Source organism: Camelus ferus, chromosome 6, assembly GCF_009834535.1.
Source record: "Camelus ferus isolate YT-003-E chromosome 6, BCGSAC_Cfer_1.0, whole genome shotgun sequence".
Classification (NCBI taxonomy): Eukaryota; Metazoa; Chordata; class Mammalia; order Artiodactyla; family Camelidae; genus Camelus; species Camelus ferus.
This window is the reverse complement of record NC_045701.1, coordinates 84,558,039-84,575,928: the sequence shown is the minus strand read 5'-3', so window position 1 is coordinate 84,575,928 and position 17,890 is coordinate 84,558,039. Positions and strand designations below refer to the sequence as shown.

The 17,890-nt window shown below is 53.6% G+C and overlaps 2 protein-coding genes across 2 annotated transcripts in view; one reads left to right on the top strand and one right to left on the bottom strand.

The window, feature by feature from the left end:
• The window catches only part of CCDC197 (coiled-coil domain containing 197), a 29,389-nt gene extending 13,189 nt beyond the window's left edge, over nucleotides 1–16,200 (bottom strand). Inside the window, exons 1-3 of the mRNA XM_032482902.1 lie at nucleotides 16,113–16,200; nucleotides 6,606–10,015; nucleotides 389–1,476 (exon numbers count right to left, since the gene is read on the bottom strand). Coding sequence (XP_032338793.1) covers nucleotides 389–495 — 107 coding nt within the window. The 5' untranslated portion in view covers nucleotides 496–1,476; nucleotides 6,606–10,015; nucleotides 16,113–16,200. The remainder of the gene's footprint in view (nucleotides 1–388; nucleotides 1,477–6,605; nucleotides 10,016–16,112) is intronic.
• A 24-nt stretch (nucleotides 16,201–16,224) lies between these two features.
• Nucleotides 16,225–17,890, top strand: part of ASB2 (ankyrin repeat and SOCS box containing 2) — a 39,636-nt gene continuing 37,970 nt past the window's right edge. Inside the window, exon 1 of the mRNA XM_032482556.1 lies at nucleotides 16,225–16,494. The gene's annotated coding sequence lies outside the window, so the exon portion shown is untranslated. The remainder of the gene's footprint in view (nucleotides 16,495–17,890) is intronic.

The window sequence follows — 17,890 nt, the reverse complement described above, 5'->3', positions numbered from 1 at the left end:
TGAAATTGAAGGCCTTCCCAGAGGACAAGGACCCAGGGTTTCCACTCGGAACCAGGGTGGCAACCCCGCAGGTTAATTTTGGAGAGGCTGAGCTGACAGGTGCAGGGAAGGCCACCCACAGCCCTGCCTTCATGATGGGAGACTAAGCTTGTGCAGGGTCTGAGACTGGCCCGAGGTCTGAGGTCAAAGGGTGGGAGCTAAGGCCCTGTCCTCCTCACCACTCGCAGATCAGCTGCCCTCCTGATTTACCCCCAGGCATCACTCCCCTCCCTGTCTATTTCCTGGCCCAGTCTCTTCAGGCAGTTTTGCTCAGTCCCAGCCACTTAGCCCACTGCAGTGGCACTGGGGCTGAGGCAGAAGGCACAGTGGGGCCCAGGACAACTCATACTTTGCCTGGAGCTGGCAGAGTTCCTGGAACAGCACCTGCAGGTCCCTGTCCTTGTCACTGGTATTGCTTGGGCCAGCCCTCTGGCCACTGTCCACAGCCGTCGGCATTGCCCCTCACTACCTCAGGCTGCACTGGACGATGAGGGCCACATGGGCCAGGCAGGAAGAGGACGAGTGGCCGCAGCAACAGTCAAGGCCACAGTTTTCTCTTCTGAGCCTCCTGACCGTCCTCAGAAGCCAGGTTACATTCCAACTTCATAGAAAAGGAAACAGAGGTTCAGAGGGGGCCCCTGTGACCAGCTCAAGGACATACAATGGGACTGGATTTGGACTTGGGTTTCATTAAATCCAAAATATGGGACCTCTGAGCTGTGCCCCCAGCTCTGGAGGGATCAAATGTGCCATTCTGCAGTGGCATCAAGTCTCAAGGACACCAAGATGCCTGGGACTTCTAACCTATGCTGGCTTCCAGGAGCATTCAGGAAAGAGTCCTAAGGTCAGAGCTGGGGCTGGTTCAGAGAGTGGCCTGCACAGGGAGAAGGCACTTAGCAATCTGCCTCTACCTACCCACCCCTCCACTCTGTTACGCATTTAACTGACACCATATACTCTGAGCTTCTACAGAGCTTATCCAGCCAGATTGGGAGCCAAGACAGACACTTTGAATAAGCTCATGGTCAAGCTGGGAAGGTGGCCTAGTTAACAGGTAGTTTCAACACAGCGTGGCAAAGAGTTCCCGGGCCACTCGCCTAAGCCTGGTTGCTCATTGTGGCCAAAAGAAGAAAGTCTCGCTAAGTGCTGTTCATTGGCCATCCGCCGGGCCAGCCCCAGCACGTGAGAGGACCAGGGAGAGAAAGTGAGGGCTGCACGGTCAGCCTTTCCAGCTCTGAGCATCCGGCATGGGGATGTGAGCACGGGGAGGAGGAAGGGGACCATTGACTCACCCGACAGCTCCAGGAGCACAAAGTCACAGCCAGCCTGTGACATCACAATGCTGGCTCCTATCTTCACAGCATGTCCATTGTAGGATCCACCTGGGGGTGCAGGGCTCGATTCCCCACGGTCCTGTGGCCCTCCGCACCCTGCCCCCTGGTTCAGTTCCAAGGAGAAGGGGTGGAGAAGCACTGGTGACCCCAGGGAAGACGTGGGCTATGTTTGCCTTTCTTTCTAGGCTGGTCATCTTGGTCAAAGATCAAGGTGGGGGTCTTTCTTGATGTTCCCATTTTGTGAGTTTCCCAAATCCCACTGGCTTGTCCTGGGACTCCCCCTCTTACCTCCTCTTATCTGATTTTGGGTAGCTATAGCTCGGGCACTTCCCCAGCTAGGACACTCAGCCACCATGGAGGGCTCAGCCCTGCCCGTGGCTCAGGACAAAGCCTGGCCCAGGGCAGGGGAGGGGGAAACTGAAGGAGCCTTCGGGACCTAACCCTGGGCCCTGTCCCTGCTCCTGCCTGTGGCTCGGCCCTGTTACCTGGTGTTGGAGCTGCTGGGCCTGTGCCACTGGGGGAAGCTGGGCCTGGGGCCCACCCCGATATCCCCGCTCCATTCACTGTCCAACCAGCTGACCAGGCCTTTCTCAGGGCCTCTGCAGAGGGCAGCCTGGGAAGTCATAGCCTCAGGGGGGTTGGGAAAGGATGCTGGGTGGGGAGGGCCGGCAGTGAGGGCAGAGGTGGCGGCAGGGGCTGGGGCAGGGGCAGGGATTGGGGCCTATGCAGGGACGGAAACAGGGTTGAGGCTGATGGTGGGATGTGAGGTCAGGTCTGTGGCTGGAGCTGGGGCAGGGGCTGGGGCTCTGACTAAGGCTGGGACAACGGCTAATCCAGAGAAACTGGGCTCACTGTTATTCTTGGACAATTCCCCCATCTCTCACTTAGCAGTTCCCCTCCTCACCCCATCAGTGGGCAATGGATTTGATCCTACTTGGCCGGGGAGTCCCTGAGAAGGTCTGTCTGCCCCTCTATGGTCCTGGAGCCCATCAAACATTTGTTGAGACCAACCAAGAAATGAAGGTGGGCAGGGCCTGGTTCTGGCTTTGGGTTCAGAAAAGGGAAAGCTGGCGCAGAGGGAGAGAAGCCCAGGGTGTGGATCTGCCCAGGGGGTCAGAGTCTGGGGGTGGAATGGGGTGGGGAGGAGGGTTAGAGGAAGTCCCTCCAGAGTGACAATGTCTGAGGTGGTTCTTGAGGATAAGAATGAGCAAGAAGAAGTAAGGTGGGAAGGGCATTCCTGGCAGAAGGAACGGCAGGGATGAAGGTTCAGAGGCACAAAGTAGCAGGCATGGACTGGGAGAACCGTAGGCAGATCCTTAAAAGCAGAAGGTGAAGGTCAGAATGGGAATGGTTTGGGATGTGTCTGGAGAAGCTGCCAACAGGGACCAGGGTATATCAGCCAGGATCTCCGGTTGCCTGCAGAAACTGAAAGGGCTACCCTGGGCAGAGGACATCAGTGGAAAGCCATGAGGGATTACGTAGAATCAGAGGAAAGGCTGGTGGGGAGGGTATAGCTCAGTGGTAGAGTACATGCTTAGCATGCGTAAGGTCCCAGGTTTGATCTCATTCCATTAAAATAATTAAATAAACCTAAATACCACCACCCACCAGAAAAAATAAAAGAAGAAGAAGAAGAAGAAGAAGAAGAAGAAGAAGAAGAAGAAGAAGAAGAGGAAGAAAGAAGAAGAAGGAAGAAGAAGAAGGAAGAAGAAGAAGAAGAAGAAGAAGAAGGAAGAAGAAGAAGAAGAAGAAGGAGAAGGAGAAGGAGAAGGAGAAGGAGAACCACCTAGGCTCAGAGAGGACAGGGGCTCAGGGCAGCCCTGGAGATCCAGGCAGCAGGAACTCAGGGGGATAACCCCCAAGATGAACCCTTCCAACCCCTTTCCATCATCCTCTCCATCCTCAAGAATCAAGGTCCTTAGAGAACATGCCCAATTGGCTGAGCCTGGGTCATGTGCCTGCCCCTTGGCTTGACTGACAGTCACATCATAGGATCTGCACTGAGGGCTGGAGGTTTCCCAGAGGGAATCCTGGGGCTTTTAACTCCAGAAGGGGAAATGGACACTGAGCAGGTGCTCACCGCCTGGAGGCTCGGAGAAGCCAGGCCAAGTAGTCTGGGCTTTATCCTGAAGGCACCGGACAGCTGAAGGAGTAACATGATCAGACTGGCATTTTGGAGCACGCTATCCCGTCAGGCTCAGAGTGGAGGGGAGGCAGGGAGGCCAGCTGCCACAGGGGCTCACGTTCACCAGCACACTTGTCAGCATTTTCCACGTGGGGGTGAATTTAACATGACACGTCCATGAGATCAAACCTGGTATCACGCAGATGGAGAAACTGAGGGCCAGAGAGGTTAAGTAACTTGCCCAAGGTCTCACAGCTGGGAAACTATTGAGCTGAGATATTAATTCAGGAATCAGGATTCCAGAAACTCTGGGAAGTTGAGTTGCTGGGATACAGGGGTCCTATAAGCCAAGACATAGGGTGAGGGAGGCTGCTTGTGGGGAGCTTCTGTTAGTGCTCTGGGCGTCAGGCCTTCATTCACGAAAGACGCATGACTGACCCTCCCCAGGTAAAAGCAGATGGTGGAGCAGCCGAGCAGACCCTCATGTCTTCCCAGGCTCAAATCCCCTGGTACCTCATCTCCCGGCAGCTTAGAGCCCTAAACTCCTTGACCTGGTACAGCAGGGGTGGGGGTGGCGGTTGTGGGGATGGTGGAATGGTCCGCTTCCCAGGGATGATTTTATTTTTGGCCAGAAATATCTCGCACATGGACAAGGCTGGGGGACATACAGGTTCTGGAGATCCTTGTCCCCATCAGGCCCTAAAGAGCCCTACAGAAAGACTGCCATCATTACCAGAGACTGGCACCCGTGTGGGATTACTGCTGCCTGGCTCTTTGCCTGGAGTCTCTCAATGAATTCTCAGAACAGTCCTCCAAGGGGAGGAGCCTCGATCCATTCTGCAGATGAGAACACTGAGGATCGATGAGGCAAAGTAGCTTGTCAAATGCACACGGCTAATAGCTGTTCACAGGGCTGGCTGTGTAATTTGTGAGACCCAGTGCCACGTGAAAATGCTGGGCACCCTGCTCAGAAAATTCAGAATTCCAAGACTGAGATGGCAGAACATAAAACCCAATAGGGAATCTCTTGAGCGTGAGCCCTGCCCAGCTGCGTAGGTCCTGTGCTGCTGGGATCTGAACCCAGGTCTAGGGATTCTAGAACCTGTTGTGAAACTCCACCCACTGCCTTCCAAACCCTGCCCCAGAGCCCTCCTCACTGCCCTGGTTCAACCTTTTCCTCCTCTCCCCTCTCCAGCAAGCTGCAGTGATTCGGGGAGGAGTTGTGGGCGTACCTTGAGGCTGAAATAAACTTTAGACGAGAGAAGGCTAAGGCGAGAGACGCAGGACCAGCTGGTAGGGGCCAAGGTCTCAGACCTCCCAACGCAGCCTCTATCCCATGGGCTTTGGGAGAGAGAAAGCCAAGGCCAAGCTCTCTGATACAGACAGCTGGGGGCCTGCTTCAAGGGCAGAGCCACAATTAAGTGGCAATAGAACCCCCTTTTAAAAAGCCTTAGCAAGGACTCTTGGGGCTAGAATTTGACCCCAGAGCTTGAGTTTCACAGCACAGCAGAAGGGAAGGCTGGATCAGGCCTCCACCCAGAATTCCAGCTCCGCCTGCTCTGCAGCCCCAAATGCTCCCCTAACAGGGACAAGGCCGGCCTTCTGTACCCACAGGTGATGCCCAGGATGCAGAGGGTGAGGCTCTGGAACCAGGTAGGCCTACCAGCTGTGTGACCTTAGGAAAAGTACATAACCTCACTGAGCCTCCTTTTCCTGAAACACAAAGTGGAGCTAATACAACCTGGGATTAAATGAAATAATCACATAGAGCACATAACATCATCTCAATTTTTTTGAAAATAGCGTGTGCGTGCATGTACAAAGAGGAAGGTCAAGAGGAATAGGAATAAACTTTTAGGACCTTATTTTAAGGGGAATGTGAAGCCTGTGGGGGGTGAGGGGCTTGGAGTAGGGACAAGGAAGACCAGCAGGGCCTTAGTGATTCTGCTGGAATTTTGCTAAGACCTGGCACTGCTTAGATTCCCCCACCCCCACTGAGATGACTCTCAGGTCTGTCCCTACCCTCTCCCTCCCACTCCAGCAAAAACCAGAGCAGCCCAGGGCCCAAGATGCTGAGCTGTGGCCCCTCCTCCTCTGAGGCCCCCAGCCTGGCTCCAACCCATGTCCTTGCCCTGTGTCAGGGACTGTCCCAGATCGCAGAGCTAGGACTCAACCAAGCAGAGCCTGGGACGCTCCAAGGCCATTTCTGAGGCAGTTCTCCTGAGTCTGGGCCCTCCTGGGAGGGAGGACAGAGGCACTGGCCGAGGTCCCAGGGTCTATCAATGGGGGCTGGGCCTTCCAATACTAGGATCGTGACATCTTGGCTCCCTGCCTCAAACATGCTGGTGACGACAGGCTTTAAGGAATGTCACCGCAATGTAGGAACTGGGGTCGCTGACTGAGCATCAGAGCTACCCGCCCACCTTGGATGCTGATCTTGCACTGATAGGTAAGAGGATAAAGGTCTGTCTCTGGTAGGCCCCAAACCACCTCTGCACGGTCTCCCCTACACAGTCCACGCCCTCAGCCTGGCCTGCCGACTCCTCCAGCCCCATGCCTGCCCTTCCCCTCCCCTACACTCTGGCCATGCCCACCCCCACAGGCTTCAAGACTGCAGGCCTGGGCTCCCACTGTGCTCTCTGCCTGGGATGCCCTGCGCCCACGGGTGCACCTAGACAATCTCCATCTGCTGGGATTCAGGGCAGCCTGCTCCTTTGTTGGAAGGCCTTCCCCACCCCACTCACCCCCCCCCCGTCCCCCACCACTCTTCCTCCCTAACTCCCACCCCTCCTCCCTCTCCTCCTTCCCCCTCCCCTCCCCCACATCTCGGCCTGGCTCCCACAGGTAGGGGCGCACATCCAGCAGCTGATGCTGCTTCTGGCTCTTAGGAGGGCTCATGGCAATAGTTACAGTTACTGAGCACTTGCCTCCAGCACCCACTGCCCTGGACCTTCTCATTAAGCCTCACACCAGCCTGGTGAGGAAAGGGCTAGTCATGGCTCTCGAGTTACAGGTGAGAACTTGGGACCAAGAGAAGGGCTGAGTCAACGCCCAGCAGCTGCCGGGAGGGGAGACAAGACCGCAGCGGCCACCTGTGCAGCACCTACCCTAACCCCGCCCGGCCGCCCCGCAGAACCTGGCCGGAGGGCGGGGGCAGAGGAAGCCCAGGTCCAAGAGCGGCCAAGGCAGCGGCGTGTGGGCAGGTGCAGCGAGGCCGGGGGCCCGGAGAGCACAGGGGCTGCAGAAGGCCTGGGGCCTGAGCGCGGAGGCCTTGGAGGTCCTGCCGAGATGCCCGGGCAGCAGGCGTCAGAGACAGCCCGTCTTCATCCTCCTGGGATCCACATCCCCCAGGGGACGCAGCAGCCGTCAACCCGACAGGCCCCAGACTACCTGGGTCAGAAACCAGGCCACTGGGCACCGCAGCCTGGAGATTATCTTCAGGCCCCCACCGTCCCTCTCCCGGGACGTGCGGCACAACAGAACCTGATCCCGCTGGGCCCCGCGTTGCAGCTAAATATAGGCCCAGAGGCCCTGAGAGAAGGGCGAGCCTGAGGGGCCAGCTGGCCAGCCAGGAGGGGCCACCCACAGGCCTGCATCAACAAGAAGAGTCCACCCTCATCCCAGGAGCCCAGGGGCTGGCAGGCTGCCCCCGAGAGCGCGGCCCTGGCCGCGGGCAGATGCCGGTGTGCACCAGGTCACACGCTCTTGGGGACCAGGCCAGGAACGATGACAGTGCAGTTTGGAAGGGAAAGAACAAAGAGAGAGAGAGAGAGAGAGGAAGAAATTTCAAAAATCTTAACACATACATGGAGACAGAGACAGAAACGGAGAGAGACAGAAAATTTTTAATCTGGACCTTGTAGTAACTGAGTGAACTTGCAAATAGATCTTAAAGCCTCCATCTCCTTATGTGTGAAATGGAGGCAGCCTCATATGCCCCCCAGCACGGCATGAGACCGCAAGGCCCACGCCTCCTGAGCCCTCACCCACCTCACTGTGTGTCCGCTCACCCCAGGGGTCCCCCAGGGCCTCCTGGAGGGTCCACCTCATGGGGGCGCATACAAGACCGTGTGTGCACAGGTGTGGGCGTGTCCTGTGCAGACAATATACATGCACTGAATTCTGCCCAACGGCTTGTTATATTGAAATTATGTGTCATGGGGGGTTGAATCCCCGGATTCAGAGACTCATCCAAAATCATTGTTGTCCCATTTTTAAATTTCTGGTTTTAAAAATATTGGTTTGAATCCCAGCTGACTTACAATTAGGCTTTTTATTCTCCTGGAGCAGAGATACGTTGCTGAGCAATTTATAGCTGCTCATTCTGGAGTCTGGAGGGGCCTCTATTCTTAACAGCTCAGAGGGTGGCCCCCTCCTTCTTTTCTCAGGGCTCCAGGGAGGGGAAAGAGTTGCAGAGGGTCACACAGAACTTTCCAGAAGGATTTTCCAGGACCAGCACCCTGGTGGTCAGGCCTGAGCTCCTTCCAAGATGCCAGGTGTTCCTCACCCCACACACAAGCATGCATGAGTGTGCACACACACACAGGTGCACCAAGGAAGAAAGGGAAAAGAGAATTTGACAGTTAATTTTTTTTGAGTAAAGATAGATTTATTTAGAGAGATACATTTTATAAGACTAGTTCTTTGGCCAACTATCCTGCCAACTGGTGGATTAAATTCACCTCTTTCCTTCATTTAAAGAATTTAAGCTTATGTGTTTATGGTGTGCATATGATCTAAGCATCACGTGTGTGCGTGTGTCTGTCTGACTGTGCAAATGCACCAGCCACCAGCAGGGGGCCTGGCCCTAGCAGGGCAGAGCCCCTCTTTCCTGCTGGAGAACCCCAAGTTTCATGGTGATCACTGAGGCTGTTGCTTTTGCCTTGCTCGAACCACGGTTTATGAACCTCATTCAAAACTAACCATCCTTATAATACAAGGTATTTGAAATCCAAACACCTGACCCTCTTGATGGCAGGTTTTCCTGAAATCCTCAGGAAGTGAAGGAGAGCCCCCCTCCCCCTGTCGCTCAGAGCAGATGTCATTCTACCCCAAACCCCTGTTCACACTGCACGGTGCCCCTCCAGCCAGGCGTTCTACACCATGGCACCAAGGATGTTTGGCCTGTTAATTCTATGTTGGGGAAGCTGTCCTGTGCATTGTAGGATGTTTAGAAGCATCCCTGGCCTCTACTCACTAGATGCCAGTAGCACCGCCCACCTCCCTCAGTTGTGGCTACTAAAAATGTCTCCAGGAATTGACAAATGTCCCCTGGGGATATTGTCCCTAGTTAAGAACCACTGTTTACAACCAGCCACTGTCCACTCTGTCTCTATCAGGAAGTTTAAGCTAATGACAACATCTAACATTTATAAATCTTTATTCTAAGGGTGATATGTACATATAATAGTTCTCCCTTATCCACAGAGGGTGCATTCCAAGGCCCTCAGTGGATGCCTGAAACCGTGGATAGCACCAAACCCTATATATGCTGTTTTTCCTTCTACATACATAGCCTATGATGAAGTTTAACTTATAAATTAGGAACAGTAAGAGATTAACAACCATAACCGTGATAAAATAGAACAATTATAATAACCATATATTGCAATAAAAGTTGCGTGAATGTGGTCTATCTCCCTGTCTCTCTCTCAAAATGTCTATTGTACAAATTTAATGCCTTTTTCATCCTAACTAAGCACTCATCGCACACTGCGGTTGTAACTTTTGCAGTTTGAAGTTTGACAGCAAAACTAGCACAGGTTTCTTTTTCCTTCTTCACAATTTCACGGATAGAAGATTCATTCTTACAACTTTGTAAGATTACATGATCTTAGCAACCTCAGCATACATTTTTTTTCTTTCCTTATTAATTTGTGAACTTTCACCTTTTCATTTAAAAGAAGCACATTATGGTTTCTCCTTGACAGATCCAAATTGCCAGCATCAATGCTCTTCCACTTTGGGGCCATTATTAAGTAAAATGATTGCTTGGGCACAAGCCCTGTGATACCACGACAGTTGATCTGATAACCAGGACGGCCACTAGGTGACCACTGGCCGGGATGTGCTGGACAAAGGGATGATTCATGTCCCAGGCAGGACGGAGCAGGAGAGCATGAGATTTCATCATGCTACTTCGGAACAGCTTGCGATTTAAAACTTATGAATTGTTTATTTCTGGAGTTTTCCATTTAATATTTTCAGACTGCAGTTGACTGGGGGTAAATGAAACCACGGAAAGCAGAACCACATATAAGGAGGGGACTACTGTGAATAAAATTTAATCCTTCAGCTTCTTATGAGGCATAGGTTCTATTCTTTTCCCCCTTTTATACATCAGGAAGCCACGGCTCAGAGAGGTTAAGTGAGTTGTCCAAGGTCACACAACTGGCAAGCAGCGGAGCTGGCGGATAGCTCCAGAGTCTTAGTTCTTAGTCACTGGGATCTGCAAGGGGGATCTGGGGCAGTTACCTTACAAGTGATTCTGTGCTGGGAGTGGTCCCCACCTGATGTCCTAGAGAGGGAACAGGAAAGCATGATGACGTTGACACCCAAATTGCCTGTGTTGAAGCCCCAGCTGGGCACTAAGGCGTGTAGCCCACTGCAAACCACAACTTCCCCATCTGAAGCATTTCTGGGAGTCTCCAGGGGGTAGCAGGCATTGTAAATGTGCCCCTGAGGAGGTCTGCCCCCCTCTCATGTGGTGGGGTTCCTGCCAATTTGCCAATCAACATGGGTTTTAGGGCTTTTTAAGGATAAGGTCGATGTGGTTATCAACCACTCTAGTCACACCGTAAGCTGGGGAGGGAGCTGCGGAAAAACAGAATGAATTTCTGGAAGCTGTGGCTTCTGCAAAGCCTTGGCAAGCCCCTCTCACTCTCCAGGCTCAGTTTCCCTTTTCTCAGAAAAAGGACCCTGGAGCAGATGAACCCCAGGGACCCTCTGGTTCTGACATTTCTACTCTTCTGATCTTTCAGTTCTCTGTGGGGTAGAGGCTGTGTGGGCGGAGGTGGCACCATCACTGAGTGCGGGCAAGCCCCCGGAGGGCCTCGGTGCCTCTGGCAGGATGATAATGCCTCCCTCCAGGGATGGCTGTGTAAATGCCCCGACCCTTGGAGGGGCTGTTAAACAGGGGCATCTGCATCCCTTCCCACCCCAGGATGTCGTGACAACAGATTCACCGCCTGCCTCCTCCTCAGCCCCACCTCCCACCAAGAACCCAGACCCCCCTCATCACAGCAAGCCCAGGGCTTTCCTCGGAGTGCCAGGTCTGGCTGACACCTCTGCGGGGTCGTGTCCCTGGCCACTTCGGACTCCCCAAGGAGCAAGGCCGAGGTGAGGGCAGTCAGCCGCCCTTCAGCTGTCTGCCCTGCAAAGATGCCAAACAAGTGACAGCTGCATTTCTGGAGAGGCCACTTTGCTCCCTGTGAGCTCTGTCTCCGGAGTGGCCACCAGGGACTGCACTGGAGAGGCATCTGCCCTCCCCGCTCCACTGCACTTATAGAGGGAACGGCCCCATGGCCTGGCCTCAGCTCTGTCCCCATCGCGATAGGTGGGCCAGGAGCTGCAGCATCCAGCAGGAAATGCAGCGTCTGACACAGCCTGGCCCATCCCGGGGCAGGAGGGCGGGCCTGCCGCGTGGTGGGAGATGCCTTTCCCTCTTGCCAAAGGGCAACAGAGAGCCCCCAGCCCTGCTCTGATCATGTTTATGCTCATGGAAAACCTGTTCTCAGCAGCTAACACAGCTAACTTGCGTTGCCCAGGGTGACTCAGGCATGGTGAGATCAAGCCCTGCAGGGGGCCAGGGGCCTGGTCAGCCAGAAGGGACAGCAGCCTCCAGGATGGATCAGTCCGAGGCCCACTGGTCACCTGAGCCCGCCTGACCCATGGGAGGTGCTCTCCCCTCTTATACCTTACCTCCCCCACCGACGTGGCAGGTGGGGAGGAAGCCCCCATGGATGAGCATCTCCTGAGTGCTGTGTGAGCCCTACGATCTCATTTAATCCCCTAACAGTCATGGGAGAGAAGAGTCATCACTCTTCTGCTCTCAGAAGATGAAAACGATTCAGAGAGGTGCAGGGCTGTAGCCAGGTCCCACAGCAAGAAAGGAATGGGCTGGATCAGCCAGCACCAGTGCCCATGCTGGAAATAGGGCAGGGTGGCGCTAACTGGAATTGCACCTGGGTGGCATCTCTGTAAGGAAGATGCTGGCTGCACAAGACTGACCACGTATTTCCCGGCCACTCTTGTCTCGTGGACAGCCATGGCTTAGGAAGGCCCTAGCCGGCTGCGAAGAGCCCAGTGTCCCACGTTGGCATTTGTGCCTCACATCTGCTAATTGCGATGGAAACAATTATAAGACCCCATTGCTGCTCCCTTTACATACATGTGGGCTGTTGGAGGGAGCAGGACCAGGATCAGGCAGCCCCTTCGCCTGTCCCCAGGGCCCCTGCTGGATGGTGACGTCTCATCCTAGTGGGTGTCACCTCCACATCTAGGGTGCCGGTAGGGTGTGAGGCTGACCTGCCCCTCTCTCCCATCATTGGGTGAGGGTTATGCCCGTACTCTGCTCTCTATTAATTGGAAGGCTGTCTCATCTCCTGGGAGTTTGCCTTGGCCTCCTGAGCTGGGAGGTTGAGGGGGTCCGGACTGCTCCAGAGGAAAGGCACTGTTGGTTGGCCACCCCCCCAGAGGGCACAGTGATCATTGTACAGAAAGGAAGAGGGGTGGGGGCCTGTCTCTGCCTTCTCCTCGCCCCCTCCTTCCTTTCTACCAACGCATCGCCTCTCCTAGGACTTGGGGCCTTTGTCTGCCCTCCCCGCCCCGTCTGCCCTCTGTCCTCCCCACCCTAGAGCTCTGCCCAGGGTGAGGATCCAACTCTTGTCTGTTCCTCTTTATCTCTTGAAACCAAAATAAACTGATACAAGAGGCAGCCAGGGCTGGGGGCCGGGATGCCAAGACCGCAGGGGTGCTTATTTTAGCAAATGATGTTCCATGGCTGGGTCAGAGCCGTCCCAGGGCTGGCACTGACCCACATCCCAGCTCCCAACCCCCTCTCCCCTTTCTCTGGCTCTTCCTCTCTGCTCCCTCTCTTTCTCTCCTTCCTGGAAGATGTATCCTTATCATATGGAAAAGGTGCTTATATTGGCTCCCTCCCTGGGCCCCACTAGGAATGGGGCTCTATGCACTGCCCTCCCCTCAACTGTATTCATCAAATTCAGGTTAAAATAAACATGGAGGGAAGCCTGGAAGGGACAGGTCTGGTGTGTGTGTGTGTATGTGTGTGGCTGAGGGCCAGGATGAGGCTGGCAGACGTACCACAGCCCTCCCCAGTTTAGACCCAGGAACCAGGGGGCTTGACCATGAGCACATAAAGCAACAGCCATTTAATGGGCACCTACTATGTGCCTGGCATTGTTGTAGGCACTGACACACAGCAGTGAACAGAGAGACTCTTCCAGATGAGACAGATAGGAAATAAATAAATGATAAATAAATACATAATAGGTAAGGGGGGTGTAAGTGTTATGGAGAAAAGTGAAGCAGGGTATAAGGAGCTCGAGAGTGAGGGAGGGGAGCTTCTATGTGGGACTGGGTGAGTAGAGCCCTCCTGGGGCCATGTGTGAGCCCCAAGGGCTTCCTCTTTGTGGTCACAGCCTTCTTCCTGCTCCCCTGCATGTTGACCTGTTGTTTGGTTTCTATCTGTATCTGCCTCCCATTTACCCCCTTGTATCCCCATGAAAACCCTCCCTGGAGGACTGTTCCACAGGACCACCTCTGGGGCTGTGTACAAAGGCTCCAGAGATTATTGGGGCCAGGGCTTCTCAGATGCTTGTATAATTTGTAATTGGGAACAGGAACACATGAATTATAGCTGCAGTGAGATGCCACATTGTCCATCAGAACACAAAATGTGAAAAAAAGATGGAAATTGCCAAGTGTTGGTGAGGATATGGAGCAACTGAAACTCTTACAGCCGATGGGAATGTAAGCTGGTACAGCAGCTTTGGAAAACTGGCCATGTTCCTAGAGCTGAACGTATGCCTGTTCTCTGAGCCAGAGATTCCTGTTTTAGGTGTCTACCCAACAGAAATGGGTATGGGTAGTCACCAAAAGACATGTTCTAGAATGTTCATAGCTACACTATTCATAATAGCCAAAAATTAGGTACTACCCAAAGGTCCATCCACAGAAGAGTGGATCAGCTGTGATCTATTCAGAGCGTGGGAAACTACACAGCAAGGGAACTACATGAAACAACGTGGACAGACCTCCCACTACACCGCTCAGTGGACGTAGACACAGGTAAGACTCCACTCACATGAAGTTCAAAACCACCTGAGCTGCTAGCCGTCAGGAGAGTGGCAGGAGGTGGGGGGTGGTATTGAGATGGGTGTGGGGGTGGGAAAGGGGGCTTCTGGGGAGCTGGTAATATTGCTCTGTGATGTAGATGCTGGGTGTGTCTGCTTGTGAAAGTTGATTAAGCTGTACACTTACGATACGTGCACTTTTCTATGGGTGTATTACACTTTAATGAAAAGTTTGTAAAAATCAATGCTGTTCAGGCTTTGCCTTGGATGAATTAAATCAGAATCTTTGGGGTAGAGGCAGGCAAGGCTTAGTTTAATAGGATTCTGATATGCAGCTAAGGTTTGGAACCACCGACTTAGCCCAACCTGTTCATTTTGGAGTTGACTGACCTGTGATGTCAACAGACAGTCCAATCTGTCTTTGTCTCGGGCTTTCTGGACCTTTATCCACAGCATCAAGTCTCCCAGGTGGGATGAGTTAAGAACCAGGGGAACAGCAAATAGTCACCAATTTCTATTCATAGCCTCGTGGGGCTCCTTGTTGTGCCCCAACATTCGGAGTCCCCATTACATGGGGGAGAGAGCTGTGTCTAAAAGCATTGGCTGTTGCGTTGGGCATATCTAGCTTCAGATCACTAAACCATCACTTATAAGTTGTGGGATTATGGACAAACTTTCCAGCCTCTCTGAGCCTCAGCTTTCTCATCTGTGAAATGGGAGTAACGCTAGCACTTGCTGGGAAGGTGTGAGGACAGCAGGGAGATGTCCTGTATTAGTCAAAGTGTGCCTGGCCAACCCCCTCCTCCTGCTGTCCATCCCCAGTGCCCTTCCTGTTCCCTGTGATGCTTCACCCACAATTTGGGCTCTTAATTTTCAAAAGCTGAGTGCAGGCACAGGCAACAGGATTCAGAGAGTGAGTTTCTCCAGCTTTCTCGACTATGAGAGGTTTGTCTGGACTGGGAGGGAGAGGCAAGGCAGGGGGCCAGCTGAGAAGGGGCCCTGTACCTGTCTGTGACCTGCCCCTCCCAAGGTACCTTACTCCATCTAGGGTCTGTGACACATAGAGAGCAGAGGAATCTGTGCCCCATGTCTGGCAGGGACCCCAAGGAAGCAGCAAGACCCTGTGGATGCCCTCCATGGAGTCTGCTGGAACTTCTTCCTACTGAGAAAAATCCCCAAGCAATAAAGAGCTCAGACAGCAGACCCCACCCGCTCAAGGACCCCTTCCCCTGCACCCCCACCATGGCACATGGTCTGGGAGGGGCTGAGCGTGAGCGGACCTTGCAGGGTCACTAGCCACAGTGGCCTGGGTGGGAGTGTCTGAGCGGGGGTGATGCAGGTACCTGGGAGACAGCCTAGGACTTATCATATCCTCCCGTCCTCAGCCCTGGTCAGACCTCCAGAATCCTGACCTGACCACAGCACACCCAGAGCTCACTGAGATTTATTTCCAGATGGAATATGCAAAGTGAGCCTGAAGGCATCCTGAGGTTCTCCTGAGTTTGAGCTGATAAGAAATCATGCTATCGGGTCATAAATCCAATATCCTGCATGGGAATGAACCTTTGAAATTGAAATTGTTTTCCCTTTTGAGGAGTAGACCAAGTGACATTGCCAGCCCCAGACTCTGTAGCCTGAGATCTGAACGCAGATGTGGGCATGGAGGTGCCTGGCATCCTGCATGCTCAGTGCGTGTGGCTGTACGTGTGTTGTCTTTGCCACCTGATGCTGACATTTCGTGCCACTCCATCCATTCCAGACACAGGAGTCTTCTTCCCTGGCCCTGGAGGAAGGGCTCCTTCTGCTGTGTGCCTTGCCCACATGCTTCTGTGTTTGTTTGTTTGTTCCCCTGCCCTTTGTAGCTCCAGCCCTACCCCCACGGCATCCAGCAGCTGGATCGTGGTACCTCCAAATACCAGGCTCTGCCACCTGCTACATGATCAGCAATTTCTACAAAGGCCCCTACACCGAACCCTTTCATCCTCACTCCCCTCTCGTTCAGCTCATCTCCCTCCCTGCCCTCCTGCCTGCTTTCAGTCTCCCTCCTTCCTCCCCTTATTCACAGCCTCCCAGCCTCCCGGTCTCCCCTCCTTCCTCTTCCCCTCCCTTCAGCCTCTCTTCCCACTCTTCCTCTTTTCTCTCCATTCTTTTCCCGTCTCTCCCACACTTTCTTTCTTCCATGCTTTTGTGTCTTTCTCTCCCAGCTGCGTGTCCCTCCATTCTCTTCCCCTATCTCTCTGTCTCTTACCCTCTGCATCCCTCTCCTCTCTCTCTCCCTCCTAGGGAGTTCCAGAAACATACCCATATATGGCCTCCATGTCAAGGATCACAAACGATGACGTCAGGTCAGGGCCAAAGCTCCGAGATGCTCTCCGAAGTGAAGTCTGTAATTGACGCGCCCTGCAGGAACCAAAGGCAGGATGGCGGCTTCCTCAGTGCAATCTTTAAACAGGAAATCTGAGATTCATAACATCTTATAGTTTGGCTTGCCATCACTGGTCATGCGGTGGGCCCGAAATAAACTCCCTGCTTCAAAGGAGAGCGTTTCAGAACTGCCTGGCAGAGCAGCCAGAAGCCCAGGGCCAGGGCAGAAGGAAATTTCAGGAAGCATGTTCTGAATTAAGACACTCCCAAGAAAATCCTTTTATTACCCCTGAATTGTACTTGTTTCAGAGCCTAACAGGTAATGCATGCTTCTGACTTTCTTACAGGGAAAGATGGCTTGGCTGGCTGGGACTAACCACTGCGGTGCCTGTTCGTAACCTCTTAGAATCAAACTACATTCTTGCATCTTCCTCTCTCTCCTATGCTCCTGAGTTATAAAGCGTGCTGGTGACTTTCATTTTGGATTTGGGGGACATAGAATCAGCCAGCTGCACGTACTTATCCACTCTTCTGGAGGCTTCTTGCTCAGAATATCACTCGGCTGTGCACTTCTAAAAATGGAAATGTAAGAGGAGTTATCAACAATACCGTTGTTGGTTCCACAGGCCTCGGGCAATGTCTGTGTCAGACAGACGACTTTCAGCAATGCTTCTAGGTTGAGTGAATAGATTCGTATGCGCGGGCGGCATCAGTTTCACGTGCCATTTACGGAGTGTCTCTGTGTGTGTACAATACTGTGGGGGGAGCAGCAACCTTGGAGGCCATGCGCTGCACCTGCAATGGCTTGCGGTTTAGGAGAGGAATAGAGTCTGCAAACAAAAACTGCAATACCATGGAAAGAACAAGAACTGTCATGTGGCAATGCAGAGGTGCAAGGATACTTCGTCTCTGTGTGTGTGTGTGTGTGTTTGTGTGTGTGTGTGTATAAGCATCAGAACAAATTCAAGGAGGTGATGGCTTTTGAAAGGATGGATGGATGTCATCAGGTGCGCAGGGGGATGGAGGAGAGGGACCTCTAGATGCAGGGGCAGCTCCGGCAAAGTCAGAAAAGCCAGGGCAGGTCTAGGGTGATGGTAGGAAGTGCAGTGTGGTTACAGCAAAGGGTCATGAGGCGAGGGGTGCGGGGAAGGTGGGGCGGGGAGAGGTGCAGCTCCCACCAGGACAGGCAAGAAGATAGACTATTTTCTGATTGCTTTTGAGCAGAGGAAGGGGGCCAGAATCTGACTTCAGGCAGCTCCTCAGGAAGCTGGGGGAATGGGCTGAAATGAGGAGGCAGGAAGGCAGCCACCCTTAGAGAGGACAGGTAAGTGAGTCGGGGCAGAGGCTAAGTCTGCCCAAGATAGAAGAGCTTGCCTCCCTGAGGGGAAAGCTTGTGCGTGAGGCAGGGAGTTCACAGGGGCCTGGGCAGAGCCGGCGGGGTCAGCACACCAGCCACAGCCCCTGACCTCTGCCGTCGGAGGCCCAGGGCAGAGCATAGTGAGGCAGCCAGGGGCAGATACTCCAGTCACTTCCAGAACAGTCAGGTCCTGACAGCTGGTGGTAAGATTGTTTACAGCACAGCCTCCCCCAGGAGCTGGCGGCCACCTCCACCTGGCACCCTTCTGGTTTGCATCATCCATTCTTGCACAAACAGGCCAGGCTGTGAGTGCCTCATGGGCAGAGCAGGGGGTGCCCTCCTCCTCCTTCTTAGGGTG